The following is a 25135-nucleotide window of genomic DNA, read 5'->3' as shown; positions in this document are numbered from 1 at the left end:
AAGGTGGTCACGTGAACAAGTAGTGACATTGTCTGCCTCTCTGTGGTGGTCCCTTCAGCGTCCTCTGTAATTGTATGAAACAGGCTTTAGGGAAGTCCTCCAGCCCATTTTAGCTCTTGTGATCATTTTCCTTCAGTGGAACTCAGGTTACTTGTCTAAGAACTGAAGCTTCTGACCTGACTGATGAAAGTTTATCACGTGCATTGAAGCCACCTACTTGGCAGATGTAGTGAAAAGCTCCCCAGCTCTGGGCCCAGGACAGGATGCAGGCGCGTGGGAGGGGAAGAGAGCAGGTGCTAACAATACAGAGAGCGTGCCTACCAGAGCATTTTGTTACATTTCCTATTTGTCTCTCAAAACAATTTTATAGGAATCACCAAAGTGATCTTATCATGGTTTCTAGACCAGGTTGGACTGTGGGGTAGGGATTTCCACGGCTGCTTTTGTTTCAAAGGTGATCTGATAAGAGGACACAAAAGCCATTGAGAAATGCATAATCCTACATGCCTCAATGATTCAGTTCATTGCCAAAACTTGGGGTATTTTTGATGTTGCTGTTGTTCTTTTGTTTTTTTACGAGTATGTCAGGAGGTGGCCATTATTTGGAAAACTCATTATCTTTGGCTAAACAGATCCCCTCCAATTCAGGATAAGTCGGTGGTCTATTGCTTAACATGTGTCAAAGATCTTCCATGCACATTTTTATTTGGTCTTGGCCACAGCCTATGGGATAGGCAAGGCGGGTGCTACTACCCCCTTCAGATATGGGGAAACAGAGACCTGGAGAGGTAAAGTGATTTGCTGGAGGTCCATAGACATTTGTTAGTAGAGCAAGGACTAGAGCCTGTTTTCTCTATTCCGAGCCATTCCATCAGCATCAGCAATTATCTGACAGATGGGAACAGTATAGACAAGCAATTTGGCCAAGTCAATTGAAGATTCCGACTTTAACCTTGATCCCAGAGTTTGGGAACCATTTCCTTCAAGACCCTACTCCTCCTGGCCCTTGAGGAATTTATTTTTTCTTGAATTACCAGTCCAGCTAAATTAAACAAAAAAATAACTGTCAGCACTCCTTTTTGCTTCATGCCACGTAGACTTGAAAAGCTGCTGGGATTTCATTGGGTTTGAAGATGAAAGAAGTCTCAAGAAGCAATAAGCCAGGGGTATACCAGTCATAAAATCAATCCAAACTTTTGTTGACATTCGTTTCTTTCCCCGTATGCCAGGTTCCCAGTTTGTATTAGTAAGACTGAAATTGAAATAAGTCTGTTGCTGGTGGACACATTTGTCACTTTCCTTGAAACTGGTGAACCCAGAAAGCTAGCGATAGGAAAATACTGCCATTGTCTGTTAAGAAGTCTATGACATTTCAAGGCAAGAATGAATGTATGGAAGAAGAGACTTGTTTCTTCTTTACTAACAAAAGGGAAAGCCTGGAAGTGAATGATATGGGTATAATTTAAAAAAAAAAAACAAAAAACCTTTACGTAACTTTTTTGCTGGGAGAGAAGACTACGAAGCACATTTTCCAGGAAGTGTGGGCTGTAACGATTGTGCGCTCTTAACTAATCCTGAGTAAGGTGGCCACTTTGACAGTGTTCTCATGCTGCCCCTGCCACCTTCTCGGTCTGAAGATATCATTTCAACTCTAACACAGCATGATCGAAACATATAGCCAAACTGCTCCCCGATCTGTGGCCACCGGACCACCCGTCAGTATGAAAATTTTTATGTATTTACTTACTGGTTTTCTCATCACCCAGATGATTGGGTCAGCACTTTTTGCTGTGTATCTTCACAGAAGATTGGACAAGGTAAGCTGAACCAGGTGCCCTGGTTAACTCAAGCGGGGGGTCTTTATTGATTTGTGGGTTGAATGGTTTTAGGGCTGCCCAGATGATGGACCATGGTGGGAACCCACATAGCTGAAATGGCCTCACAGCATTATGTTTGTCATCTAGTTTGTAAGGTCTTCTCTTCTTGTCTCTGGTCGAGATATTGGGTTCTGGTATCAGACTGGGTGGGCTCAAATCTTGACTCTGCCCCCTCTTAGCTCTGCAATCCTGGGCAAGTTATTTTAATCTTTGCGTGCCTCAGTTTCCACATCTTAGAAACGGGGAAGATAATAGTACCCACCTCGTAGATTAAATGAATTTAGCCTCGTAGCCAGCTTAGACCAGAACCAGTGAAGAGGGAGCACTAGGTGCGCATTAGCTATAATTATTTGCTAAAGTCTTGCTTAAAAAGTAAACTTGTTTTTCTGATGGAGATGCCTTTTTTTTTTCTTTAAATTGCTAACTAGAGAAGGAGAGTAGGAATTTGATCTGAAACTTCCTAGTGTTTCAGATTAGCACAGACACGGATAAGTCTGGAATTTACAGTCTTATAGTACAAGTCGCATTGTCTCTATACCTCTTCAAGCACTGACTGTTGCAAGCTGCTCCATTTCCCTCTGAGATGTTTTACATGCTTAAGTGGCTGGACTTACAGGAACAAAACAGTAGAATAACTTAGGAGGTAGCTGGGTGTTGTCAGGAGAAAATAACTGTTGGGATTCGTCCCATTTCAGTGTGTTTACCCACTTCCACTGAGCGGCATTATTGGCTGTACCAACAGAACATCATTCATACATGAAAAGGAGAAATTTGGCGAATTATCTGGCTGTTGCTATACATCTGGGTGAAGGGGTTGTCAATGCACAGCATCTGGAGATTGCACTTTCCCAGGGATGTTTCGATGCCGTCTGTTGGGATCCCATGCTAGAATTAACACCATTATTTTCATCAGGATAAGGAGGGGCAGTGAAGGTTGAGGCAATGCACTGGGTTACTCAGATTTGTAGTTGAGTAAAGAGCAGGATTCGGGGTCTGGTTGTTGGCTTGTGTTTGGCCTGGTTGCCTCTGTCAATCAAATGCCTGGACCCAAGCCTCTATGGGGAGAAGCAGCGACCACGTCTCCCAAAGCCTTGAGGTGTGTTCTTAGGGACAGTGGAAGCCGCTGGCTAAGTAGCTTTTGTTTTGAATCTAAAAATTTCATTTTAAAACAAGAAAATGGCCAAATCAGTTTATTACACAAGTGAATTCCATACATTTAACTCGTTAACTTTGGGAATGAAAGATGGTTTCCTTAAAAATGCAAATGTTTTCCACAAATACTAAAGCTAAAAAGAGAGAGATGTAATTAGAACTCAAGTTAATTGACACACACTGCAAATTAACTGCTTTTTATAAAACACTGCAGCACCAGCTAAAGTGAAGTAGGCAAATGAGCTCGGTGGAAAACGAGTTTATACACTGGGTTCACAATGATCCTTACAGAGCAATGAGGAGTACGATCATTCTCGAACATTGCTGCTATAATACATGGACGAAATGTACATTTCGTAATAAAATTTTGTTAGAATAGCAGTGATTTCTACCTAGAGTTTCGGGTAATAGGACATTTTAATTGCTGGCTTTTGTTGATTTTTTTAACGGCTGATACCAAATAACAATAATCCAGTAAAATAACTTTTATTCCCCATTTATATCTGCAAAATCCTCCTTCTGTTATTGTTGCCATGGAAGTGATTGTGGAGGGAGACATTATCAGCCACCTTCTCCGGAATTATGTTCTCATGTCCCTGTTATTTCACAAATAGATAGAAGATGAAAGGAATCTTTACGAAGATTTTGTATTCATGAAAACGTTACAGAAATGCAACAAAGGAGAGGGGTCCTTGTCCTTACTGAACTGTGAGGAAATTAAAAGCCGGTTTGAAGCCTTTCTCAAGGTAAGGAGCTCAGTTGTTGATTAAAGGGTCGTTGAAACTGTTTATTGCTTTTGCTAGGTCGGGAAATAAACGCTGACAACGTAGACGTTTTGTAGACATATGTACATATGTGCGTACATACACACATGGGTATATGTATCCAATTAAAAAAAAGGAAAAATGAAGCCAAAATCCTACGTGAAAGGGAAAGAAAAACTGGAAGTGTGCACATTCATAAGAATGTTTTCGAGAGGAACAAAAGGAGTCTCTCTTAGGGATACTACCCTGTGAACATTTATGAAGCACACCGAGTTTGGCTCTTGGTATTTTCTTACCTTTCCATCCAAACCTTGCTGCCTTGTCACTATGGACCCATGGTCAGTCCCCATTTCCCAGGGGAGCAAGGATCACTGGATGGCCCCAAGGTCGGGACCTGCCTTTACTGAGGGCAGTAAGGATTCCTGAAGGCTGGGGAACGAACACTTCTCTCATGACAGAATTTCAAGTGCCATGAAAGTGAAATCGTTCCCTTTACTTGTGAGGAGAGCTATGGGGAAAGGGGGATGGACTTTCTCGGTACCGCTCAAACCAGACCCCACGGAACACCACTTGCTCATGAAGTCAGTCCACTGTAGGACTGGCCAAGCCCTGAGGCAGACAGAGGCCCCAGCAAGGAGTCCCTGTAGTCACCAAGGCCGGTAATAGGTACAGCAAACAAGCCTTAGAGGATTAACTGAGGATGCACTTACGACATGAATTCCATCATCATGTACAAGGAGTCTAGAATGTTCTTTCTCCTGAAGCAGAATATCAAACAGCCTTTCTGCTTGTTTCCCCTCTCAGAACACTGAGTAGAATCCCCTGGGCCCTCAGCTCACTTTGGGGTAATCAGTAAGAGGCAGCTCTCCACATTGAAGGCAGCTCTGTGCCAAGCTATGGGGGGTCGGGGGGTAACCTGGATAAACCAACAGCAGTTATTTCTCCCATATAAATAATCTATCATTTAACCCAGGAGTAAAGGACTTAAGATCTTATTTCTGAGTTTATTCTTGTCCTCCAATGGTAAAGACGCTAATAACCTCTTCCTGGGTCCCCTAATGGAAATCAGAAGGCAGCCCAAATCTGCTGTTGGCTTTCACATTCTTTACACTAATCTAGGTTTTAGATAAAGACTCCTCTTCATTGGCCAACTCATTGGAAATGAGTTGAGCTTCTCTGGTTGTCTGAGGACTCTAGCCAGTACCATAGGGTACTTGGGGGGGTTACAAATTTAAATGTGAAGAAAGCCACTTTAAGAACAACAGTTAATAATTCAAATATTTATTAGATATTTAATGTGCTTGGCCTTGCAACCTCGGGCAAATGGCTTCCCCTCTCCGGGCCTGTTTACTCATCTATAAATGAGAGAACTCTGTCTTACTGACAGTCTTATCGTTCAATGGCCAATTTCTAATAGTTCTATTTCAGGTCAGATATATAAAACTTCCCAAATCAGCTACCTAGGATAGGAGCAAGGGCTCCTTGGGCTTGCCTCTCTGCTTTATGCTTGCATGAGCAAAGTGACAGCTCCCAAGTTTCATATTATAGAAAGGCAGACCTTCTCAGACATGTCAACCAGGGTTCCTGACTTAAGGCAGAGGAAGTCCCTCACCTCTACTGCTCCCCAGGGCGGGATCCTAATGAGTGCCATGTGTCGCAGAGTCCTCCAGTGAAGACTGACTGACCCCCTTTCCAATACCCGTTCTCCCAAATTTCTCATTCTAAACCATATTTTGGGCTTTTTAAAAAAATCCAACTGGTCACCTGTAGAATAACCCCAAAGTGGATTTTAGTATTCTCAGCGAGTGTTAGCAGGCTTTCTTTCTGGGCTTCACTGTCTGACTGGGCCAGAGCAACCAAAAGGTTTGAATTTGGGGGTTCCAAATCATAGGTCTTGAAGGGGTCTTAGAAGTAACCAGATCCAATGATCAACCCAGGGCCTCAGTCTTCTCTCCACGGTCCCTAGCAAGTGGTCATCAAGGTCGGTTTGCACAGCTCTAGTGACGCCATCCCACTAGACTAGTCAGTTTCAGGCTTGTCTGCCCCCTCGAGGACTGAGATGTCTTTGACAGGGGTCGACACGGTTCCTTTTCAAGGTAGAGGCCAACCCGTCCATACCTGCCACGTAGACTCCCCAGTAAGAAAGAAATCACTTATCTGAGATTTTCTGAATGTCAACTTTGAAAAGTCTTCCAGTCAAGGTGGGGAGTGAAGGAAGGGAGGCAAAAAAGGGCTCTGGGGAGTGTGGCTGAGGGAAAGTTCGCAGGAAGACAGGGCTGGGCACATAAAAGACAAACTTTGCTGACTTCACGTTTTCATTTTGGCCAAACCCTGACACCAGCATAACCACGTAGCTGAAAAGTATCTCAACCTCAATCATCACACTCCATTTTTGAGGAGACACTAAATACTCATTTGTTTACTGGGTGTCTCACAAACATCTTCCTGTCGCCGCACTTTCTCAGCTCAAGTGGAAACTTGAAGACCTGTGGCCCCTGGGAGCATTTCGAGGCTCCCTGGTGGGGCTCTGAGACTTACACCCTCACATCTGGCAACCACGCTAAGCCTCCCCCGGGGTGCTCAACAGTCCCAACACTAATTCCTTCTGGGGAAGGACAGAAAGGGAGGGCGTTGTAGAAAACTTGGAGTCCAGGAATGGGAAGGTGTGTAAGACTTTGATTATCAGAGGGGAAAATGCTACTGTGCTTGGCCCTTGTATTTAGAGTCCAAAGTGATGGAGTAAGCTAGGTCGACCTCTGAACGTGATCTCAGAGTTCCTGCTCTTGGCTTCAGCCTCAGACTCTTTGCGTGACCATGCGTGATCTTCAAAATGGCAGCGGAATCCCTGATTCCCTTCCTGCTTGTGCTGATGGCCGTGCCTGTGAACTTCCCTGGTTGCTAAGTGAAAAGAAACCACTTAGGAAGTGTTACATTTGCCTTTGAACACCAGCATCATCGGGAGATTACCTGGGTTTCCTATATGCTGATTATTCTAAATATATACAGGACACACAAGGCAGCCAACTGCAAGAGAATCTCCCTCATCCCGTGGACAGGGATAAGACAATAAAAAATGCCTGAGGGTCTGTTTGTAGTCTGGAATTTCTTCCCAAGATCAAACGTACTATTACCCTTTCCTAAGATATTTCAGACCAATTTTATTCTAATAGATACATCCCCTGCTTTATGTTTAATAATATTCCATATACCGGTTCCCAAGGTAGAAACATCTCCCCATTCAGCATTATCTGTCAATACCCATCAAAGGCAGGGAGGCTGGGGTCATAGGAAGGGTCAGTGTCACAGCCTCCAGTCTGGGGAGAGCCCTGCAGTGCAGATAATAGGGCCCCAATCCTGCCTCCAGGCTCACCCCTTGGGCTTTCTGGGCTGTCAGCTCATCTGTCAGTGCCATGGGTTCCCAATCGTTATGATGGAATTAATGACAGGATCTAAGTCCATGTGATAATCCTCACCAGGAACAGGCACTAGAGTCATGACAGATGCCAAACGAATGATACCTCCAAAACCCCACACCAGGTTTCCTGTCAAAATGACCTTTCGCACTGATTCTCATTTTAGGACATAATGCTAAACAAAGAAGCGAAGCAAGAAAAAAGCGTTGCGATGCAAAAAGGTAGGTTGCTATTTATCCATTTTTGTGAGCACTTAACACCTAAAAGGAAGCTTTGGGCTGATCATGCTGAACAACCCTGTTGTTAGAATTAGGGAACTTGGAGCCCTGGAAATAAAACAGGACTACAATGGCCAGATTGACACCTTCTCTAGCACCTGTGATTTGGAAAGGATTAATATGGACCCATATATGGGGAAGGCTGTGTTCCTTTGAGGCTGACAATACCATGTATGAAGAAATGTCACTCTTTTCAATATCTTCATCAAAGCACCATATGGCCTAGTGCCCCCCACAGAGGATAAGATGACAAGAAAGTCATTGCTAGCATTCATTGCTCAATAATAATAGTTTTTGGTGGAGAACCATGCCAGTGGAGGAGCTGCGATCAAGGAATGATTCTGTGTGACAATGTTCCATTCTTTGCCCTGTTCTTGATGTCAGAACATGTCAAATATCTCAGGGTTGGAAGGGATCTTGACTGGAAGGCAAGGTTCTCAAACGCAGTGCCACCCACAGAGCACAAATCTTCACAACCATCTGGTTTCTGATCTAACATGCCTAGCCCATTAATCATCCTGGTCCAACTTTGAACGATTCTAGTAATTATAGCAAGATTACTAGGCTACTCAGAGAGAAGTCTTTCCTCCTCTGGAGTTGAAATGTATTCCTATAATCTCCACTCACTGGACCCAGTCCTGCTCTTCGGGGCCATACTAAGTAAAATAGAATTCTTCTAGATAGCAGCTGTCCAGATGTTGAAAACAGCAATCATGGCCGCTGAGCCTTTTCTTCTCCAGGTTAAACCTCCCCAGTGTCTTCCACTGTGCCTCCCATGACACTTTCTGGGGCTTTTCGTCTCCCTATTCCTCTTAGAATTCAGCACCCCAAACACAATAACAATGCCTGGAGTGGCAGATGGGTGTTATTCACAATGTCAATGAAAACGATGTATGGCTTGTACAAACTAATACCCACAAAGAAATATATACATACAGAGCTACAGAAATCATTTTTGGAGGCCAGGAGTGTACTCAGAGCTCGCTTTAACTGTTGCTCTGGAAACAAGGGTCATCCAATCTCCAGGACATTTTCATCTTCAGATTGTAAGATACGCTGAATGGTGCCATGTTGTCTGTGACTTACAGTGAAATATGAGGAAATGGGTGCACGTGGGTGTTGCGTAGCCATCTTCAGGAAAAGGATCAACTCAACACAACCGGTTATCTAGGTCATGCGATTTGATTCAATATTTATAGGGCACCTGCCAAGTGTCTGACAGCAAGCTCATTCCTAGGGGGAGAAAAAAAGGAAACTTCCACACAGTCTCTGAACACAGAGTATCAGCACATCTAACTAACTAAAGAGCAAGGCTTTTACATGAGAAACAACCCAAGCTAGGCACAGTAGTTTGGCCAGTTGCTTGACCACATCAGATGCTGTTGGCATCATACCAGTGAAGTGTGCTGACACCACCTTGGGGCCCAGTGGGACTCCCAATGGACGGGAGCTGTTTCTAATGGCAAGATTCAAAGTGTGTTTCACGAAGACCCGAGTGTTAGCCTGTGTCAATCTAGGTAAAGTGGAGTTGGGTACTGAACACCCATTAGAAGAATGGGGTCAGTGCAAATAGCCCATTTGGTTGTTCAGATTCTAGAAACCAGCTTTCCCCGGGGACGGGGATTTCGGACCGTTGCACTTTTCCTGTTGCGTAACCTACTTAAGCCGGGTCTCTATGACGGAGCTGTAGAACTAGACCAGATCGTTCTGTGGGCAGTGTTGCGTTGCTTTGGCCTGACAGTTGGCTTTTGGTTTCATTCCAGGTGATCAAGATCCTCAAATTGCAGCCCACGTCATAAGTGAGGCCAGTAGTAACACAGCATCTGGTAAGTCGAAAGCATCTGAGCTGGTCACCCAGGCAGGAAGACTGGGATGCAGAAGCAGGACGGCCTAATGATCAGGCTCCTCTCTTCCTCTGGGGCCCAATTTACCAACCCACCCCTACACCTCTCATATGCTGGGCTTTGTCTTCAAAGCGAGCTCAGAGGCACAGATGGGACTTGAAGGGACAAAAGGAGATGGGAAGCAATCCCGATGTTCTCATTACGTTCTTGCCCAATGGCCGATTCTAAATGATGAATTGCTAGGTGGAGGGACCATTATTCTGAGAACACAGAAGAGATGGCAGGTAGTGACCTCCTGGCTTGGTAGCATTCCTCATGCTAACCCCTCTTCGCTGTGTGTAAATGGGCCTCAGGGGGTACTTCCTGCCATCTGTCAATCCCTGTATGATTAACCCCAGCCTCATGGGGGCCAACCTCAGGGAAATTAAAGGTAAAATCATTCTGCAAAGATCAATAGGCACCAGGACGTTAGATTTTCCAATGAAGTAACAACAGACAGCATTCTGTCATCTTTTCAACTCTGAACGAGTTTATTTCCATATACGTTCTGCCATCATTCTAGCTCTTAGATCTTTTTTCCCAAACCTGTACCTTGAGAGAATTGGTGCCCGAGAATGCGTCGCATCTGATAAATGGATGGAAACATGCCCGCAAGCACAAAACTCCCCTCGTTAGATAAATGCAGTCTGAGGGCATCAGAGCAGTCTTGGAAAAACTTAGCACAGTGCTCCAGAAAGGAGTTCTAAACAGTGTGTGTGTGTGTGTGTGTGTGTGTGTGTGTGTGTGTATGAAAGTGAAACACACATACAATGAGAAAGACAGAGAGATGAGGAGAGACATACCCCCTCATCTCCGAGGCAGCTTGGGCTTCTCATGGGGTGTAACACATACGTGGTTGTCACAGATGGTGATACAGAAGGAAGAGCACTGGATAGGAAGTCTTTGAACTGAGATTCTGGAACCATGAATTACCACTTGCTAGGTGACCATGGGCAAGTCCCTTTGCTGCCTTGTCACGCTTGACTTACTTCCCAGGGTGGCTCTCAGCATCCAGTCAGCTAATGTGGAAGAAGGTTGTGCTATCACGGGCCAGACAAATGTAAGGTGCTATTACTTAGCTTCCTTTATGGTAGTTTGGATGTCAGAAGAGTCGCAGAAAGCCCTTCGTTAATACCATATTTAATAATCCTGCCAGGTAGCCGTTCTCAGAAAATACACTTACAGGAGAATGTTCCAGCTGGGGTGGTGTGGCCAGGGTGGCAGTCCGCATGACACTTGCATACGCGGATTGCATGACAGCAACAGAGACACTGCTTAGAAGAGTAGTTTTCTGCCGGGGTTTGGCCACCGGCAAGGAAACCCTTGCCCTTGGGTAGATTTCATGGAGCTCAGATTCTGCCAAAAGATCCCAAGATCAATATGATCCCAGCATATTTTGGTCTGCCTCACAGGAGGTCTGAAGGGGATAAGGTGTGAAGACAAAAAGATTCCTCACCCCCCCACACCCAGTCGCAAACACCCCACTCCTGGCTGGTCACACTGCCACAAGCTTGACCTGCATCCCACAGCAAGGACAAAGATTAGGTAAAGATATACGAAGATAACCCTAGTGGACTAAAAGACAGAGAACCTCCCCTTGGCTTCTCAAATGGTCTGAAAGTGAAATCATCATAAGGAAGTGTCATTTCTGGAGTGGTCCGGAGGACCAAGAAATGTTAGACGTTTCAGGATGTCTTTCCTGTTGCTAAAGAATGAGTCTCAACAGCTTGACTCTCACACTGTGCTCGATGGCCAAGTAGGAATTTTAGAAAAGGGCTCAAGGAAACAAATGATCGATACTTTCACTTCTCCCCAACCCTCACACCCAGCAGTCTAGCTCGCTGTGGGAGCTGAGATTTGAAATCGGGTGCACACACTACCTTTGAACCCACTCAACATCTCCACCAAGAAAATGGTAGACCGTTGGTGGGTACTCAGGTTTAGCCACAAGAACACAGGTACTTTCAAGTTGGTGGCGCCCACTACAATGGAAGATCAAAACACAGTGAAATGACAGGTTCATTTTCATACTTCCTTGCCTAATTTTAGTCCTTGCTGTGGGAGGCAGGTTGGGTTTGCGACAGCATGAGCAGGTAGGAAGAAATGGGGTCTTTCCTTTTGTCAGCCGAGGCTGAGCTACACAGCCGGGCAACTCTTTGACTTTGTAAAATCCAAGGCTGGTGAGATAACAGTGTTCATGTTAGCAAGGATTTTGTCCGAATGTCTTGTAGGTGCGTGTAGTTTAGGACGTGCAATTTTAAAACGCGCATCTGAAGTTCAAGGGCAAATTGGCTTTAAATGCTTTAAAAGGAAGAAGGAAACTCACTGTGCCCGGTTGCTGTCTTTAATCTTCAAAACAAGTCTCCGAGAGACGCTGTAATACTAGCCCCGTGTTACAGATGAGGAAATAAAAGCTCAGGGAGATTAAGTGTCTGGGCGTGAGCGTGACTAAAGGCTGGGTGGGAACTCAGCTCCATCCGACTGTGAAGGCCCCGCCGATGGGTGAGAGAACTGAGGGCGGGAGGGCTCCGTAAGCATCCCCGGCGGCCCCAGCGTCTGCGTGTATAGGAAGCCAGGATGGAACATTGAACTCTGTTCTGGTGGAGTGGGAACCATACACGCTTAGCCTCACCACGCGCGCTCCCTGTCTGTTGCAGTTCTGCAGTGGGCCCCGAAAGGATACTACACCCTAAGCAGCAACCTGGTAACCCTCGAAAACGGGAAACAGCTGGCCGTGAAAAGACAAGGACTCTATTACATCTACGCCCAAGTCACCTTCTGCTCCAATCGGGACACTTCGAGTCAAGCTCCGTTTGTAGCCAGCCTCTGCCTGAATTCCCCGAGCGGATCGGAGCGGGTCTTGCTCAGGGCTGCAAACACCCGCAGCTCCTCCAAGCCTTGTGGGCAGCAGTCCGTCCACTTGGGGGGTGTATTTGAATTACATCCCGGTGCTTCGGTGTTCGTCAACGTGACTGATCCAAGCCTAGTGAGCCACGGGACGGGCTTCACGTCTTTTGGCTTACTCAAACTCTGAGCGGTGGCCCCTCGCGGGCTGCCAAACAGCAAAGCAGTTAAGACCACCCCCTGTTGAACTGCCTATTTATAACCCTAGGATCCTCCTCGTGGAGAACTATTTATTATACACCCCCAGGCAGGTAGGGCTGCGGTAAGGGAACGCCGGGGCCGGTGAAACCCCAGCAGGCCCCGTTCCATAAGGTTTCTGTTCTGGAAGCAGCGGCCCCACGCATGCAGACACCCAGAGAGTCCCGTGAAAAGACGAGACCATTACGCACAGACTGAATTCTGAGTAAATGGCAGATCATGAGTCAAGTTTCATTTCGTTTCTTTGCATGCAGTGTCTTTCAGCGGATAATGCATTTGATTTCCCAGTGAAGATGCAGAAGGGCCACGGGGAGCCTCAGCTCGCGGTCAGTCCTGGTTGAGCCCTGGTCCCCATGACCCCGATGGAGGGGGCAGGCTCTAGAAAGTCTGGTGCAGCAGAGAACTGAAAAACCCTGCCCCCACCAGCCACCCCGACACTCAGGCTGTTGCTAATCCGTTATCTTATTTCAACCCTGTCCCGTCTCCACCACTGTAGGCGGGAGGAGGGAGCAGAGGCGGAGACTCCAAGGCTGCCCACTCCTCCTGAAATGACTGTATTTAAAGGAAATCTCTCGTCTCTACCTGCAGTCTCCATTGTTTCCAGCGTGAACTTGGGATGATCTTGTTATTTATTTTTTGAATAATAAAGTGCCCTTAACGTTACTGTTGTCATCTAGCACCTAAAGCCCTGGGCCAGGTGGGGGCGGGGGCGGGGGGAGGAATCGTTCGGAGGGATCTCACCTTTGTGATGGGTTCCCAAACGTGGTTCTCAAACTTCTTGGACCACAAAATATCTTGGCGACAGTCCCCTCCCTGGCAGTTTGCCATAGGCTTTGGTGGATGATGTGAAGTTTGTTCTGTGAAAATCAACGCGGGTCTTTCTTTCCAGCCTCTTCTGGAAAGGCTGCAGGGGAGCAAAAGAGACTTTTTGTTCTTGATTCATTGCTGCTGAGCCAGGCGGGAGGGAGGGCTTCAGTGAGAAGCAGTTGCTTATCTTTTTCAGAGCTGTCTAGGTGGTTCTACCTCGGGCAAGAGGAAGTGGAGCAGGGACAAACTGGTTCCCCTGTTCTTCCACGGAAGCCAACAGAGCTATTCTTGGTCACCTCCAAGAAACCCAGAGTAATTTGTTCATCCTATCAGTAGAGTGTGTTGCTTAAAGCAAACCCCACAGGTTCAAGCAGAAAAATATCACTGTAGAAATAAGAAAGGGGAATGGGGGGGTCCGCTGTGGGAGGACCACACAACCCCTTCTGGGCTGAGTGACTGTGAACACGTTCTAGCATGAATTTCTAACACAAGGCTGAAATCATGCTAGTTGAACTCACTCGGCTGCATACCATCTTCAGTAAGAGGATTTTGGTAAGAGCAGAGCTGACACTGGGTGATTCAGGGACCCATGGATAGTTTGTCCTCAGTGCTGTCTTGTCCTCTGGAGCGAAGATTCTTCTACAGCTTTGTCCTCTGCACGGGATGCTTGAAGGAAGTGGGACAGCGGCCATGGCAGCCAGGTCATGAGATTCCCATAGGTATTGGGGCTCCCTTAGGAAGGTCAGGACCCCAGGTCCGGCTGAGAAGAGGGTGTGGCCCCGCCCAGAGAGAAGGGACAATCCATGGGCTGTGACTTTCCCTCCCTCACGATAGATGAGTGCCCACTTTGGGAGGACAGCCGGACTTGCCCAGCTCGCCCTGGTGAGACACGGGGGTGGGCAAGAGGCATTACCCCTTTTAGGGTTCCTGCGAAGGGAATCCGTGTCGAGCCTGCACAAAACCTGTATAGTCTTCATATACTCCCACGCTCTGATTTGAACATCGCCCTTGTACTTCGCCTTCCTTCTTCTTCGGACATCGAATCTCCCAATTATCTCTGCCTCTGGCAACCAAGTTGCTAACAATATCCGTTATCAGAATGAATGCTAGAGATACAAAAACTGCATTTTCCAGTCTGTTGCTTCTGCTCTCATGCTTCCTATTGCTCACTAAAAGACACCTCCCATATCTCCCATCCAGAACTTTCCCTGCATGTCAACTTCACCTAGCCAACTGCCTTCAACCTCTCAGATTACTTCCTCATGAGGTCACCTTGCGCTTTCCAAGAACTTCAGTCCCATCCTTCACCCTCTTCTCTTCCTGTTCTACATGCTCACAGCGTGCTGTCTCCCCGACCCTGCCTGCTCATGGGTTCGACAACCACCTTCCTGCCTTTAGTCCTGACCTGCCTCCTGGAGTTTGTCCCCTCAAACCTGAAACATTCAAATGGAACTCCTAATCTTTCCCCCCAACACAACAAGGTCCACTTTCAGTGTTTCCCATTCCAGAGAGTTCCAGCCTCTTCTGCCCTACTTCCCAAAACAGAAATCTGGCCTGACTTCTCGCTGTCCTCACTCTTGTGTCCAATCCTACCAGCGTAAATACATCACCCCTATTTCTTAAATAGCCCTTAAATTAATCTACTTCTTTCTATCTCTGCTGCCACTCTCCTAGCCCACACTACCATCAACTTTCTCCTGGTAGCCTCCTAGCCCCCCTGCCTCTACTCCTGCTCCCTCTCATTCAACAAAATGAAATCTTAAATAAAAGTCTGATTTGGGGTGCCTGGGTGGCTCAGTTAGTTGGGCATCTGTCTTCGGCTGAGGTCATAATCCCGGGGTCCTAGGATCAAGGCTTGAGTCAGGCTTCTTGCTCAGTGGGGAGCCTGCTCCTCCCTCTCCTTATATCTCTCCCCCCACCCCACCGTACACACACACACACACACACACACACACACACTCTCTCTCTTGCTTGTTCTCGCTCTATCTCAAATAAATAAAATCTTTTAAAAAAGTAAATACAAGTCTGATTTTTCCACTGCCCTGCTTCATCATCTCCTGCTAATACCTCTCTCAATTGTCTTAAGTTCCAACCCTCAGTTCCGCTGAGCAAGGCTACACATGCTCTCCCGCCTTGGGCCCCAGGCGTGCTGTTTGCTTGGAACCCCCGTCCCCTTCCCCCACTGTACCCTGCACTGAGCGTCACAGCACTCGCCAAAGTTGAGGTTTTTCCTACTATGCTGTGAGCTTTTAGAGCAAGAAGAACAAGAAGTCCTGTTCACCTGTTTGTGGTGACTCCAGTGCCTGCCACAGAGCCTGGCGTAGAATTGGTCCTTGATTCATTGTATGAAGAAAAAAATGAATGAATAAATGCCTCTGCTTGCAACTCGTTTAAGTAGTTCATGAAATAACTTTGTGCGTTAGTTAAAGCATAAGTTTGCAATACTGGAAAAATATTTTATGTCAACAACGTGTATATGATAAAACTATACTCAAGGAATAGAGAATGACTGCAAATTATACTGTAGATAAGAATACATGAGTTCTTTTCCTGGGGCACCTGGCCGGCTTGGTCAGTGGAGCGTGTGACGCTTGAGCTCGGGGTCATGAGTTCGAGCCCTATGATGGGTGTGGAAGTAACTTAAAAATAAAATCTTTTTAAAAAATAAATCATCTATTTTCATTATATGGTTCATGATAGTTTGTAAAACAGTACATGAAGTTGGTCCAAACTTCACTTGAACTTAAAGTTCAAAGGGTCCAAACTTCACTTGAACTTAAAGTTGTTCTAGTAAGTAATGGGGACTTGAGTACTTATAATATTTTGATCGTAAGTTATCTAATTTCATCCCATTTTTATAGACATATTACTTTTACCTTCCATCTAAGGGTTGGGGGGAGGGGATGCTTGAAATGACCAATGATTTTTATTTCCAGACAGAGAAAATGAATGAAGTATGAAATATTACCGTCACTGTTACTTGGTAGGGAGCAAATGTCTAAAAAAGGCAAAGTTGTCAGTATGGGGCACCCCAGTTAAAGGAAAACAGCATATAGACACCCCCCCCAGGCTCCAGGAGGGAACCTATCTGGCACTGAATTTGACTATTTCCACGTGCCTGATACCACCGTGTTGCAGGCTACACTGTTGTCTGAAGTAACAGACACAGAAACCAGGGACTTGAAGCTAAGTAGAATTTATTTTTCTCTGTGAAACACATCTCCAGTTAAAAAAACAAAACCAGGGGCACCTGGGTGGCTCAGTCAATTAAGCATCTGACTCTTGATCTCAGCTCGGGTCTTAATCTCAGGGTCGTGAGTTCAGGCCCCATACTGGGCTCCATGCCAGACACAGAGCTGACTTTTTAGATAGATAAACAGACAGACAGACAGATAAAATGTTTTTTTTTTTTTTTTTTTAAAAACCCAGAAAAGGGAGCCTGGGTGGCTCAGGTCATGATCCCAGGGTCCTCGGATAGAGCCCCACATGGGGCTCCCTGCCCTGGGGGAAGCCTGATTCTCCCTCTCCTTCTGCCTGTCTCTCTCTTTGTCAAATAAATACATAAAATCTTTAAAAATAAATAAAACCCCCAGAAGTAGTCATTGTAGTGTAGTGGTCGCATCTGGAGTCAGACAGACACCTTCCTGACCTAGGCTCAGCCATTTTACCAACTTTAAAACCATGGCGAATCATTTATCCTCCTCTGAGCCTCAGTGTCCTCGTCTGGAAAGCAGGGATGATAAGAATGCCTGTTTGGCAAGGTTTGTGAGGGTTTAACGAGATCGTTCACAGGAAGTCCGCAGCAGCGCCTGCTCTCTGGAACAGGAAGCCATCTTAAAATGGTTGGGACACCTGAGACCGAGGAAAACAGGACTTGCCCATTGTAGTAGACCAAAGACCACACCCAATTTGAAGAAAAGTAAAAGAAAAAAAAAAGCCAGGGTAAGATCACATACCTAACATTACAGTAGATTTGTGTGGAGCAAAGACTCTTACAGTTTCATTGTCAAAAACATTGAACCATTGAAGGCTTGGGGTTGCCTGGTATTTTGGTTGTCTTGAGCAGTTCCACATTTAGCATATTTAGGAAGGTTTCTTTCTTCTTCTTCTTCTTCTCCTTTTTTTTTTTTCATTTCAGGGGTAGAGTTCAGTGATTCATCAGCTACCTATAGCCCCCAGTGCTCATTCCATCACGTGCCCTCCTTAATGCCCATCCCCCAGTGACTCCTCCCCCCTACCCCCTCCCCTGCAGCAGCCCTCAGTTTCCTGGAGTTCAGCATCTCTTATGGTTTGCTTCCCTCTCAGTTTTCATCTTATTTCATTTTTCCTTCCCTTTCCCTGTTGTTTTGTTTCTTAAATTCCTCATTGTTGGTGGGAATGCAAACTGGTGCAGCCACTCTGGAAAACAGCATGGGGTTTCCTCAAAAAGTTAAAAACAGATCTACCCTATGATCCAGCAATTCCCCTACTAGGAATTTATTCAAAGGATACAAACATGGTGATTGGAAGGGGCACATGCACCCGAATGTTTATAGCAGCAATGTCCACAATAGCCAAACTATGGAATGAGCCCAGATGTCCTTCAACAGATGAATGGATAAAAAAGATGTGATATATATGTGTGTGTGTGTGTGTGTGTGTGTGTGTGTGTGTGTGTGTGTGTGTGTATATATATATATATATATATATATATATATATATATAGTGTTTCTTTTAAAAAAGACTGTGATCATTGCTTCCCGATCTGAAGGACATCTGCACACAAATGTACCCCTTCCATGCTACACTCCTCTGAGTAACCCCACAGGTGACTCGGCAACTCTCACGAACACCAGTGAAACATACAGTGGGTGCCCCACTCCTGGAGTTACATTGAATTATCCTTCCCACTTTTCTGCTAACGTAACCCCACTTAAAGTCCAGTAATTTTTCTGTCGCAAACTCTATTCCTATCTTCTGTACTTCTGTGCTATAAACCTCTTTGAAGGCCAATGTGCAACCTTTAACTCAGATATTTTTCCATGATTTTATTTTTATTTATTTGTGAGAGAGAGAGACAGAGATAGTGGCAGAGAGAGAGAGGGCTGAGCAGGGAGCCCGACTCAGGTCTCGATTCCAGGACCCTGAGATTGTGACCTGGACTGAAGGCAGATGCTTCCACAACTGAGCCACCCAAGTGCCCCTTTAACTCAGATTTGATTCACGTTTCTCGTTGCTAGGTGTTTTTTTTTTTTTTAATCCACCCACACACCCATCCAACACTGATGGACGTTATGCGCTCTGTGCTAAACACGAGACAAATGTGATCCAGTCCCTCCCCTCAAGGAGCGTACAGTCTTCTGCATAACAGGGCTGCGAACGTTTGAAGCCTGGGGTCCACGCTGCAGCAGGGGTTAGGGACCCGTGTTGCACGTGTTACATGCCAAGGACACAAACTCAGACGAGCAGGGGAAGGCAGGGGTCAGGAAAGGCTTTCTGGGAGTGGTGGCACAGACTGAGGATGCTGCGGGGAGGAAAGGAGCCTCCGAGGGCGAGCGAAGAACACACAAAAGCATAGGGTTCTGGGAGGCCCCCCGGAGGGCCTTGCGTGGGGACTGGTCTTGGTGTATGGCCGGCCACACAGCTCCTGAGGAAACCCAGTCTAGGAAGAGGCCTGGAGCTCATTTGGGAGCAAGAAACTACCCTCGGGCCTGCTTTCCCAGAGGGGCTGGCTCCACATGGCCCCTCGGGGCAAGTTGTGAGAAGGTGGCCAGGAGGCTGGGCCACAGGCCAGACCCTGCAGGCTTGGAGGCTGCGGACAGCTTGGGCCTCCAGTTGGCTTCTGCTATAGACACTGAGGCAAGTTTTCAAGGTTTCCCATTCAAATTATTTGGAACATTTGCTCGTTCAACAAATATTCATTGAGTAGGTACGATGGGCTTGACCCTGTACTAGGCCTTGAAGTGACACAGATGACAGGAGTCAGTCCCTTAACATTTCGTGTGGGAGATGACCCAGGCAGGGTAAGCACAGTGCGATGACAGGAAAAGGGCTGTTGGAGTCTGGATTCCCTGAGGAGGCAAGACTAGAGCTCACTTTTTTTTTTTTTTTAGAAATTATTTCAAAGTTAGAGAAGTTCCCAAAAAAATCATAAAAATAACAGTGTACCTTTTTTTTTCCTGAACCATTTAAGGTCGTGGACTTCATGACCTCAGGGAGCATTTCCTAAGAATAAAGATATTCTTCTTTATAACCATAGCACAGATGATTCCCCAGTAACACAGGGTTTGGATTTCTTCCAATAAATAGAATAAAGTACTATAAATGTATTTGCTCTTCCTTGAGATTTTAATAACATTTTCTTTCCTTTGGCTTACTTTTTTGTAAGAATGCAGCATAGGACACAGAGAATGTACAAACTATATGTTGACTGTTATCAGCAAGGCTTCCAGTCAACAACAGGCCATTAATTTAGTTTGGGGGGGGGAGTCAAAATTATAGCTGGATTTTTGACTGTTGGGGGGTCGGTGCTCTTACCCTCAGATCATTCAAAGATCAACCATACACTTATCAGCTTCCATTAATTGGACATTGAGCTACCATTTGTATCCCAATTCCATTAAGTGCTATAGTAGTATCTTTTTTTTATCACTTTGCCCTTCCATTATAGGATCCAGTCTGGGGAGCAGGTACCAAATCTAGTTGTTAGATCTCTTTAGTCCCTTTTCATCTAGAACATTTCTACAGCCTTTGTATTTAACGACATGGACATTTTTGCCTCAAAGAATAATCTCTTCTCCTTTAAAAAAAAAAAAAAGAATGTTCCTTATTTTGGGTTTGTCTGATGCTTCCTCATGGTCAAGTCCCAGTGATGCTTTCCTGGATGGCAAACCACATACATGATGTTGTGTTCTTTTCAGCGTATTACATCTGGAGACATATGATGGCCATTTGCCTCTCCTCGCTGATGTGGATTCTGATCACCTGGTGAAGGAAGGTGTTGTCTAGTTTTTGCACTCTATAATTACCATTCTCCCCTTTGTAACAAGTAAGCAGTCTTAGGGGAAACACTTCGAGACCATGCAAATATCTTTCTCATCATCAACATTTTCCCCTTTATTTAGCATCTGAGAGTCATTTTTGCCTGCATCAGTCTTTAGTATGGCGGCTGCAAAACGAGGATTTTCCAACTCTGGGGTTCCTTCCACATTTACCACTCAACACTCAGCACGGTCATGCAAACACAAACTTACCCTTTCTCCCCTCTTATTTATTTATCAGCATGGACTCATAGATGTCTACTTTTTTCAATGTTTTCTAAATCATTACTATCCTTATTTTGGTGCTCAAATTTACCTTTATTTGGCCAGTGGAACCTCTTCAAGTTGGCCCGTGTCCTTGAGATGTGGGCCTGTCAGCTTCTTTTCTTAGCATTCTGTTACTTTCTGGCACAAGATGTTCTAGGCTCATCTTATACCTTCCCTGCTCCAGCCATAGGATCAGCCTTTCAGTACAGAGTGTGTTTAGAAACCAAGTTCTGGGTACTAACTGTGTTCCTGAGAACACAGTTCCTGTTCCTAGGAAATATGTATGAGAGTGTGTGTTTGTGTGTGTGTGTGTGTGTGTGTGTGAGAGAGAGAGAGAGAGATGTATGTATATGTATATTTGTATATATATATATGGAATATAACATATGTAAACATATACTAATAACTATAAATATATATATAAATATATATATATTTATACACAGACACAAAAAAGCTGTCAGAGTTAGCAAATAAAAATTCTGGATACCCATTTATATTTGAATTTCAGGTAAACAGTGAAAAACTTAGTATAAATATATCCCATGCAGTATTTGGGACATGATCTGTATCAAAACAGTATTTGTTGCATTGCTAAAATTCAGCTGTGTTAGGTAAGCTCTACACCCAACGTAGGATTTGAACTGGAGACCCCAAGAGCAAGAGTTGCATGTTCTACCAATAGAGCCATTCAGGCACCCCAGCTGAAATTCAAATTTAACTAAGCATCATGTATTTTATCTGGCAATCCTAACATAGAGAAACATACATAGTACATACATATAAATGTACACATAAATATGCAGAGACACATATATATACATGCATTTTAGAAATCATGAGTTCACATTGATACTTGAGCTGACTCTAAATGGAAAGGAAAGAATTTGCTCAATGGACAGGGATGGGAAAGGGATTTTAGGCAGGGCAAAGGCGTATTACAAGACTTCAGAGAAATTCATGGAGATTATATTTTACCGAGTGGTGGGGAGTAGCAAGAGATTATACTTTTAAACAGATGAATGACATTGACTTCTTAGGTAAGCATGCTACTGGCACCAAAGAGGACAGACTAAAGGCGACAAGAGGCAAGGAGATGCATCAGTCTGAGGGAGAGATGACAAGTGCCAAAAACAGGTGATGGTCAGGAGGATGGAGATGAATTCAGGAGATACAACAGAGTTAAAAATGGTAAGATTGGATGACTAGCCTTATAAAGCATTAATGTATAAATTGATACAGGGTTGAGTGAGAGGATGGAGCAGAGGATAATGTCCATTTTCCTGACTGGGGCAACTAAGTGGCCAGGAGTGGAATGGGAAACACTGGAGGAGCAGATCTGGGAATAGAAAGGAGTCGTCCAGCTTTGGACATGTTGAGTTTGAGCTGTGTAGGACATCTAAGCCAGACTGTCCAGGAAGTAGCTGCACCCATTGGTCTGGAGCTCAGGAGAAACACTGGGATGGAAAAATATGGATATGGGAGTCACCTTCATTTTGATCAATGAAGTTATTGGAGTAGACGAGGTTGTCCAGGAAGAGGCCATAGAAAGGAAGGGAAGAAGAAAAGTGACGAGGATCAGCAAATGTTCAAGGGACAGGCAAAGGAGACAGAGCCAGCAAAGAAGACAGGGGTGGTCAGAAAGGCTGAATGAATGCCAGAAACGTTGGGATCAGGAAAGCCAAGGAAGGAGAGACTTATCAAGGAGGCAAGGGTCAAATAACAAGATAGGAACTGAAAAGTGTTCCCTGGATTTTTCGATTGAGAGCTCATTAGTGACTTCCCAAGAGTAGGTGGCTGAGGTAGTAGCCTACTTAGCAGGTGCCAAGCACAAAGGAGAAAGCCTGGTGGAAAGAGTACGGATCCCGGAAGTGGACACACCAGGGTTTCGAATCCCAGCTCCACACCTACTAGCATCTTGTTCGACATCTGTGCTTCTGTTCCTTTGTCAGATGGGGATGACCAACAGCTCACAGGGTGGTTGCGAGGGTTTCCTAAGCTCAACCGTACAAACACTTGGGAGGGCCCAGCATCAGAGTAAGAAACATCAACCACGAAAGGCATCCCAAGCAGAGAGGTAATATTTGGTGCCTACAAAATCATTGGTGACAGAAGCTGAAGTCAGGGGACTAACATTGGACTCATGGCTTCAAGGTCATTGTATTATAATTATGATCCAAATCTAGTTCAGGAAGCTTCTGCTCTCGCTCCGTCATGATCACTGCCATGACCATTTCCCACGCACAAGCTGTGAGTGGACACACTGGAAACTAGAGTACAGAAGCCACAAACACGTCTCCGGGATGGCCCTCCAGCCGCCAAGCCCCAGGACAATGGCCTCTAGCTAATGTAAGCCTTCCAAACATCGTGCAAAGGTGTTTCATTGACAGAACTGAAAATGTATCAGAATGCACACTGTATCTCCATACCCTAGCTGCAAGGGAGTCTAAGGGTTTTTTTTTTTTTAAGTCTTCCAGGGAGAGACACAAAAGGGGTGGGAAGGGTGCTGAGCAGCAACAGATAATATCCAGCACATCTGTCTCGAGGTGGAGCAAATATTTTCATCTTGACGGCTGACACCAGCATTCCAACTGTGGTCAAAATGTAGGCTATCGCTGGCTGACAAAATCCTGATAGTGGACGGAAAATGGTGTGCAAACAGTTCATAGGTTGGGACCAGAAGGAGAGGGGTGGAGAAGTTAAGGAAGGTTCTGTCTCATGACATGAGTTATCTCTGTGAAGTGGGGAGCAAGTGCACCTGCCAGGGGACCCGATGACAGCGGACAGCTCATGAGTACATGGGGGAGGAAGCTGCCACCCTGTGAGAAATCTTTATGCACACCGGCTAGCAAAGAAGGAAAAGGAAAAGGAAGGGGAAGGAAAGGGAAAGGAAAGGGAAGGAAAAGGGAAAGGGAAGGAAAGGGAAAAGGAAAGGGAAGGGAAGGGAAAGAAAAGGAAAGGAAAGGAAAAGGGAAGGGGAGAGGAAAGGGAAAGGGAAGGGGAGGGGAAAGGAAAAGGCAAAAGGAAAGGAAAAGAAAAGGGAAGGGAAAGGAAAGAAAAGGGAAGGGAAAGGAAAGAAAAGGGAAGGGAAAGGAAAGAAAAGGGAAGGGAAAAGAAAGGAAAGGGGAAGGGAAGGGGAAAGGAAAGGAGAAGAGAAGAGAAGAGAAAAAGAGAAGAGAAGAAAAACACAGGACTTGGTTTATAAAGCACTGTTATTCTTATTTATTGAAAATGTCCATTTTAAAAGTCTTCAAAATAAAAACAAGTTAGAAAATCTGAGCTTGTGTAAGAAGGGACATGACGGAAGAGGAACTAAAAAGCCTCTAAGGGCAGCGGTTTAATTACAGGGTGACAGGAACCCACTTACAGAGTATTGTAAACAACACACCTATGGAGACACTGGTCTCGGGTGAACATGGCTTCATTTCCTGTGTAGGACTTGCTTAATGTGTGAGCACAGAGCTTCACTACCCACAGTACTGAGGGCCTCTCTTCCAAAGGGCCCAGTTCCAGAAACATGCATATGTACACATCACTTTAAAATAAAGACCTTTCAATATTGTAAGCAATCCTATACCTTATCAGCTAAAGTATTTTGTAATCACGAAAATGTTCCCTACGGATATAGCTGGCGCATTTACTGCAAGCCGTTCATTAACCACAGGTGGGGCAGATGCTCAGGTCTGCGGTGGTTGTTCATTTTTAGGTGGAGGACGGTGTATCTAAGCTGCTGGGCTTAAAAACAGAACAGCGGCCATTTCTAGAAATCTTCACTCCTCATTCTGAAGATGGCTGCGTGCGGTTGGCTGACGGCGGTCTGCTGGAACCGTCCCGTTCCTGCGGATGGTGTCATTTCTGCCGTGCGGCAAGCAGTCAATAGCCCTGTACCGCGGAGCTATGGGAACTTGAGCTCCCCCCCCAGTACTACAAAGAAAAAGAGCTTAGCGAGCTGGGGGATTCAAGCTTCAAGTGTGATTTCTAAACGCCATTGGCAAAACCCACATTTAGAGGGACCCACCAAATATATCTGGAAGGCGACCTTGACCAGTCCATTGGCCCTTTGCCTCTCTTTCCAGTGATCTGCCCCACCTGCCCGACTGCACCTGTCTTGGGGAGAGGGGGCAGTGGGTTGCACTACTCTGTCCTGGAGCCTTGTGCCGACTTCCATTTGTGCCAATTTGGATGTGTTCTGCTCTACTGGGACCCTCTTCTAAACCTGGTTTACCACTGTTCTAAATTTGGAGACACTCACAAAGGGGACTGTTGGAGTCAACGAGCAATGTTAGTAGACTAGCTCCAAACACCGAGCTTCACCAGCAACCAGCACACAACCACTGCCAGGGGTAGGGGGATGGGCAGGGGGGTCCTTTCTTTCTGGATATACAAATTCGACCAACAGCACATTTCTGCAAATAATGCTTCAAGTCCCACTCAAAGAGGTTGATGAATATTACAGCTTCGCACTGCATACCTGGCAGAGCGATAAAGTGATAAAGCAGTCTACTAGGGCACGCTATCTCCTCAATGCATATTGTTTTGAAGGATGAGAGTTTCACAAGTTGAAATATGTAGA

The 25135-nt window shown here is 45.5% G+C and overlaps 1 protein-coding gene across 1 annotated transcript; it reads left to right on the top strand.

Annotated features, from left to right (window-relative positions):
* Positions 1-1498: 1498 nt before the first annotated feature.
* On the top strand, positions 1499-13132 carry CD40LG (CD40 ligand). Its single transcript, XM_032841411.1, has 5 exons — positions 1499-1817; positions 3644-3775; positions 7373-7427; positions 9248-9310; positions 12025-13132. Exons 1-5 carry the CDS (start codon positions 1662-1664, stop codon positions 12399-12401), a joined length of 783 nt encoding a protein of 260 aa, XP_032697302.1. The 5' UTR covers positions 1499-1661; the 3' UTR covers positions 12402-13132.
* The last annotated feature ends 12003 nt before the right edge of the window (positions 13133-25135 follow it).

This window comes from Lontra canadensis, unplaced genomic scaffold (genome assembly GCF_010015895.1).
Source record: "Lontra canadensis isolate GAN:19392208 unplaced genomic scaffold, GSC_riverotter_1.0 scaffold123, whole genome shotgun sequence".
Lineage (NCBI taxonomy): Eukaryota > Metazoa > Chordata > Mammalia > Carnivora > Mustelidae > Lontra > Lontra canadensis.
This window is presented reverse-complemented; position numbering and strand designations above follow the sequence as displayed.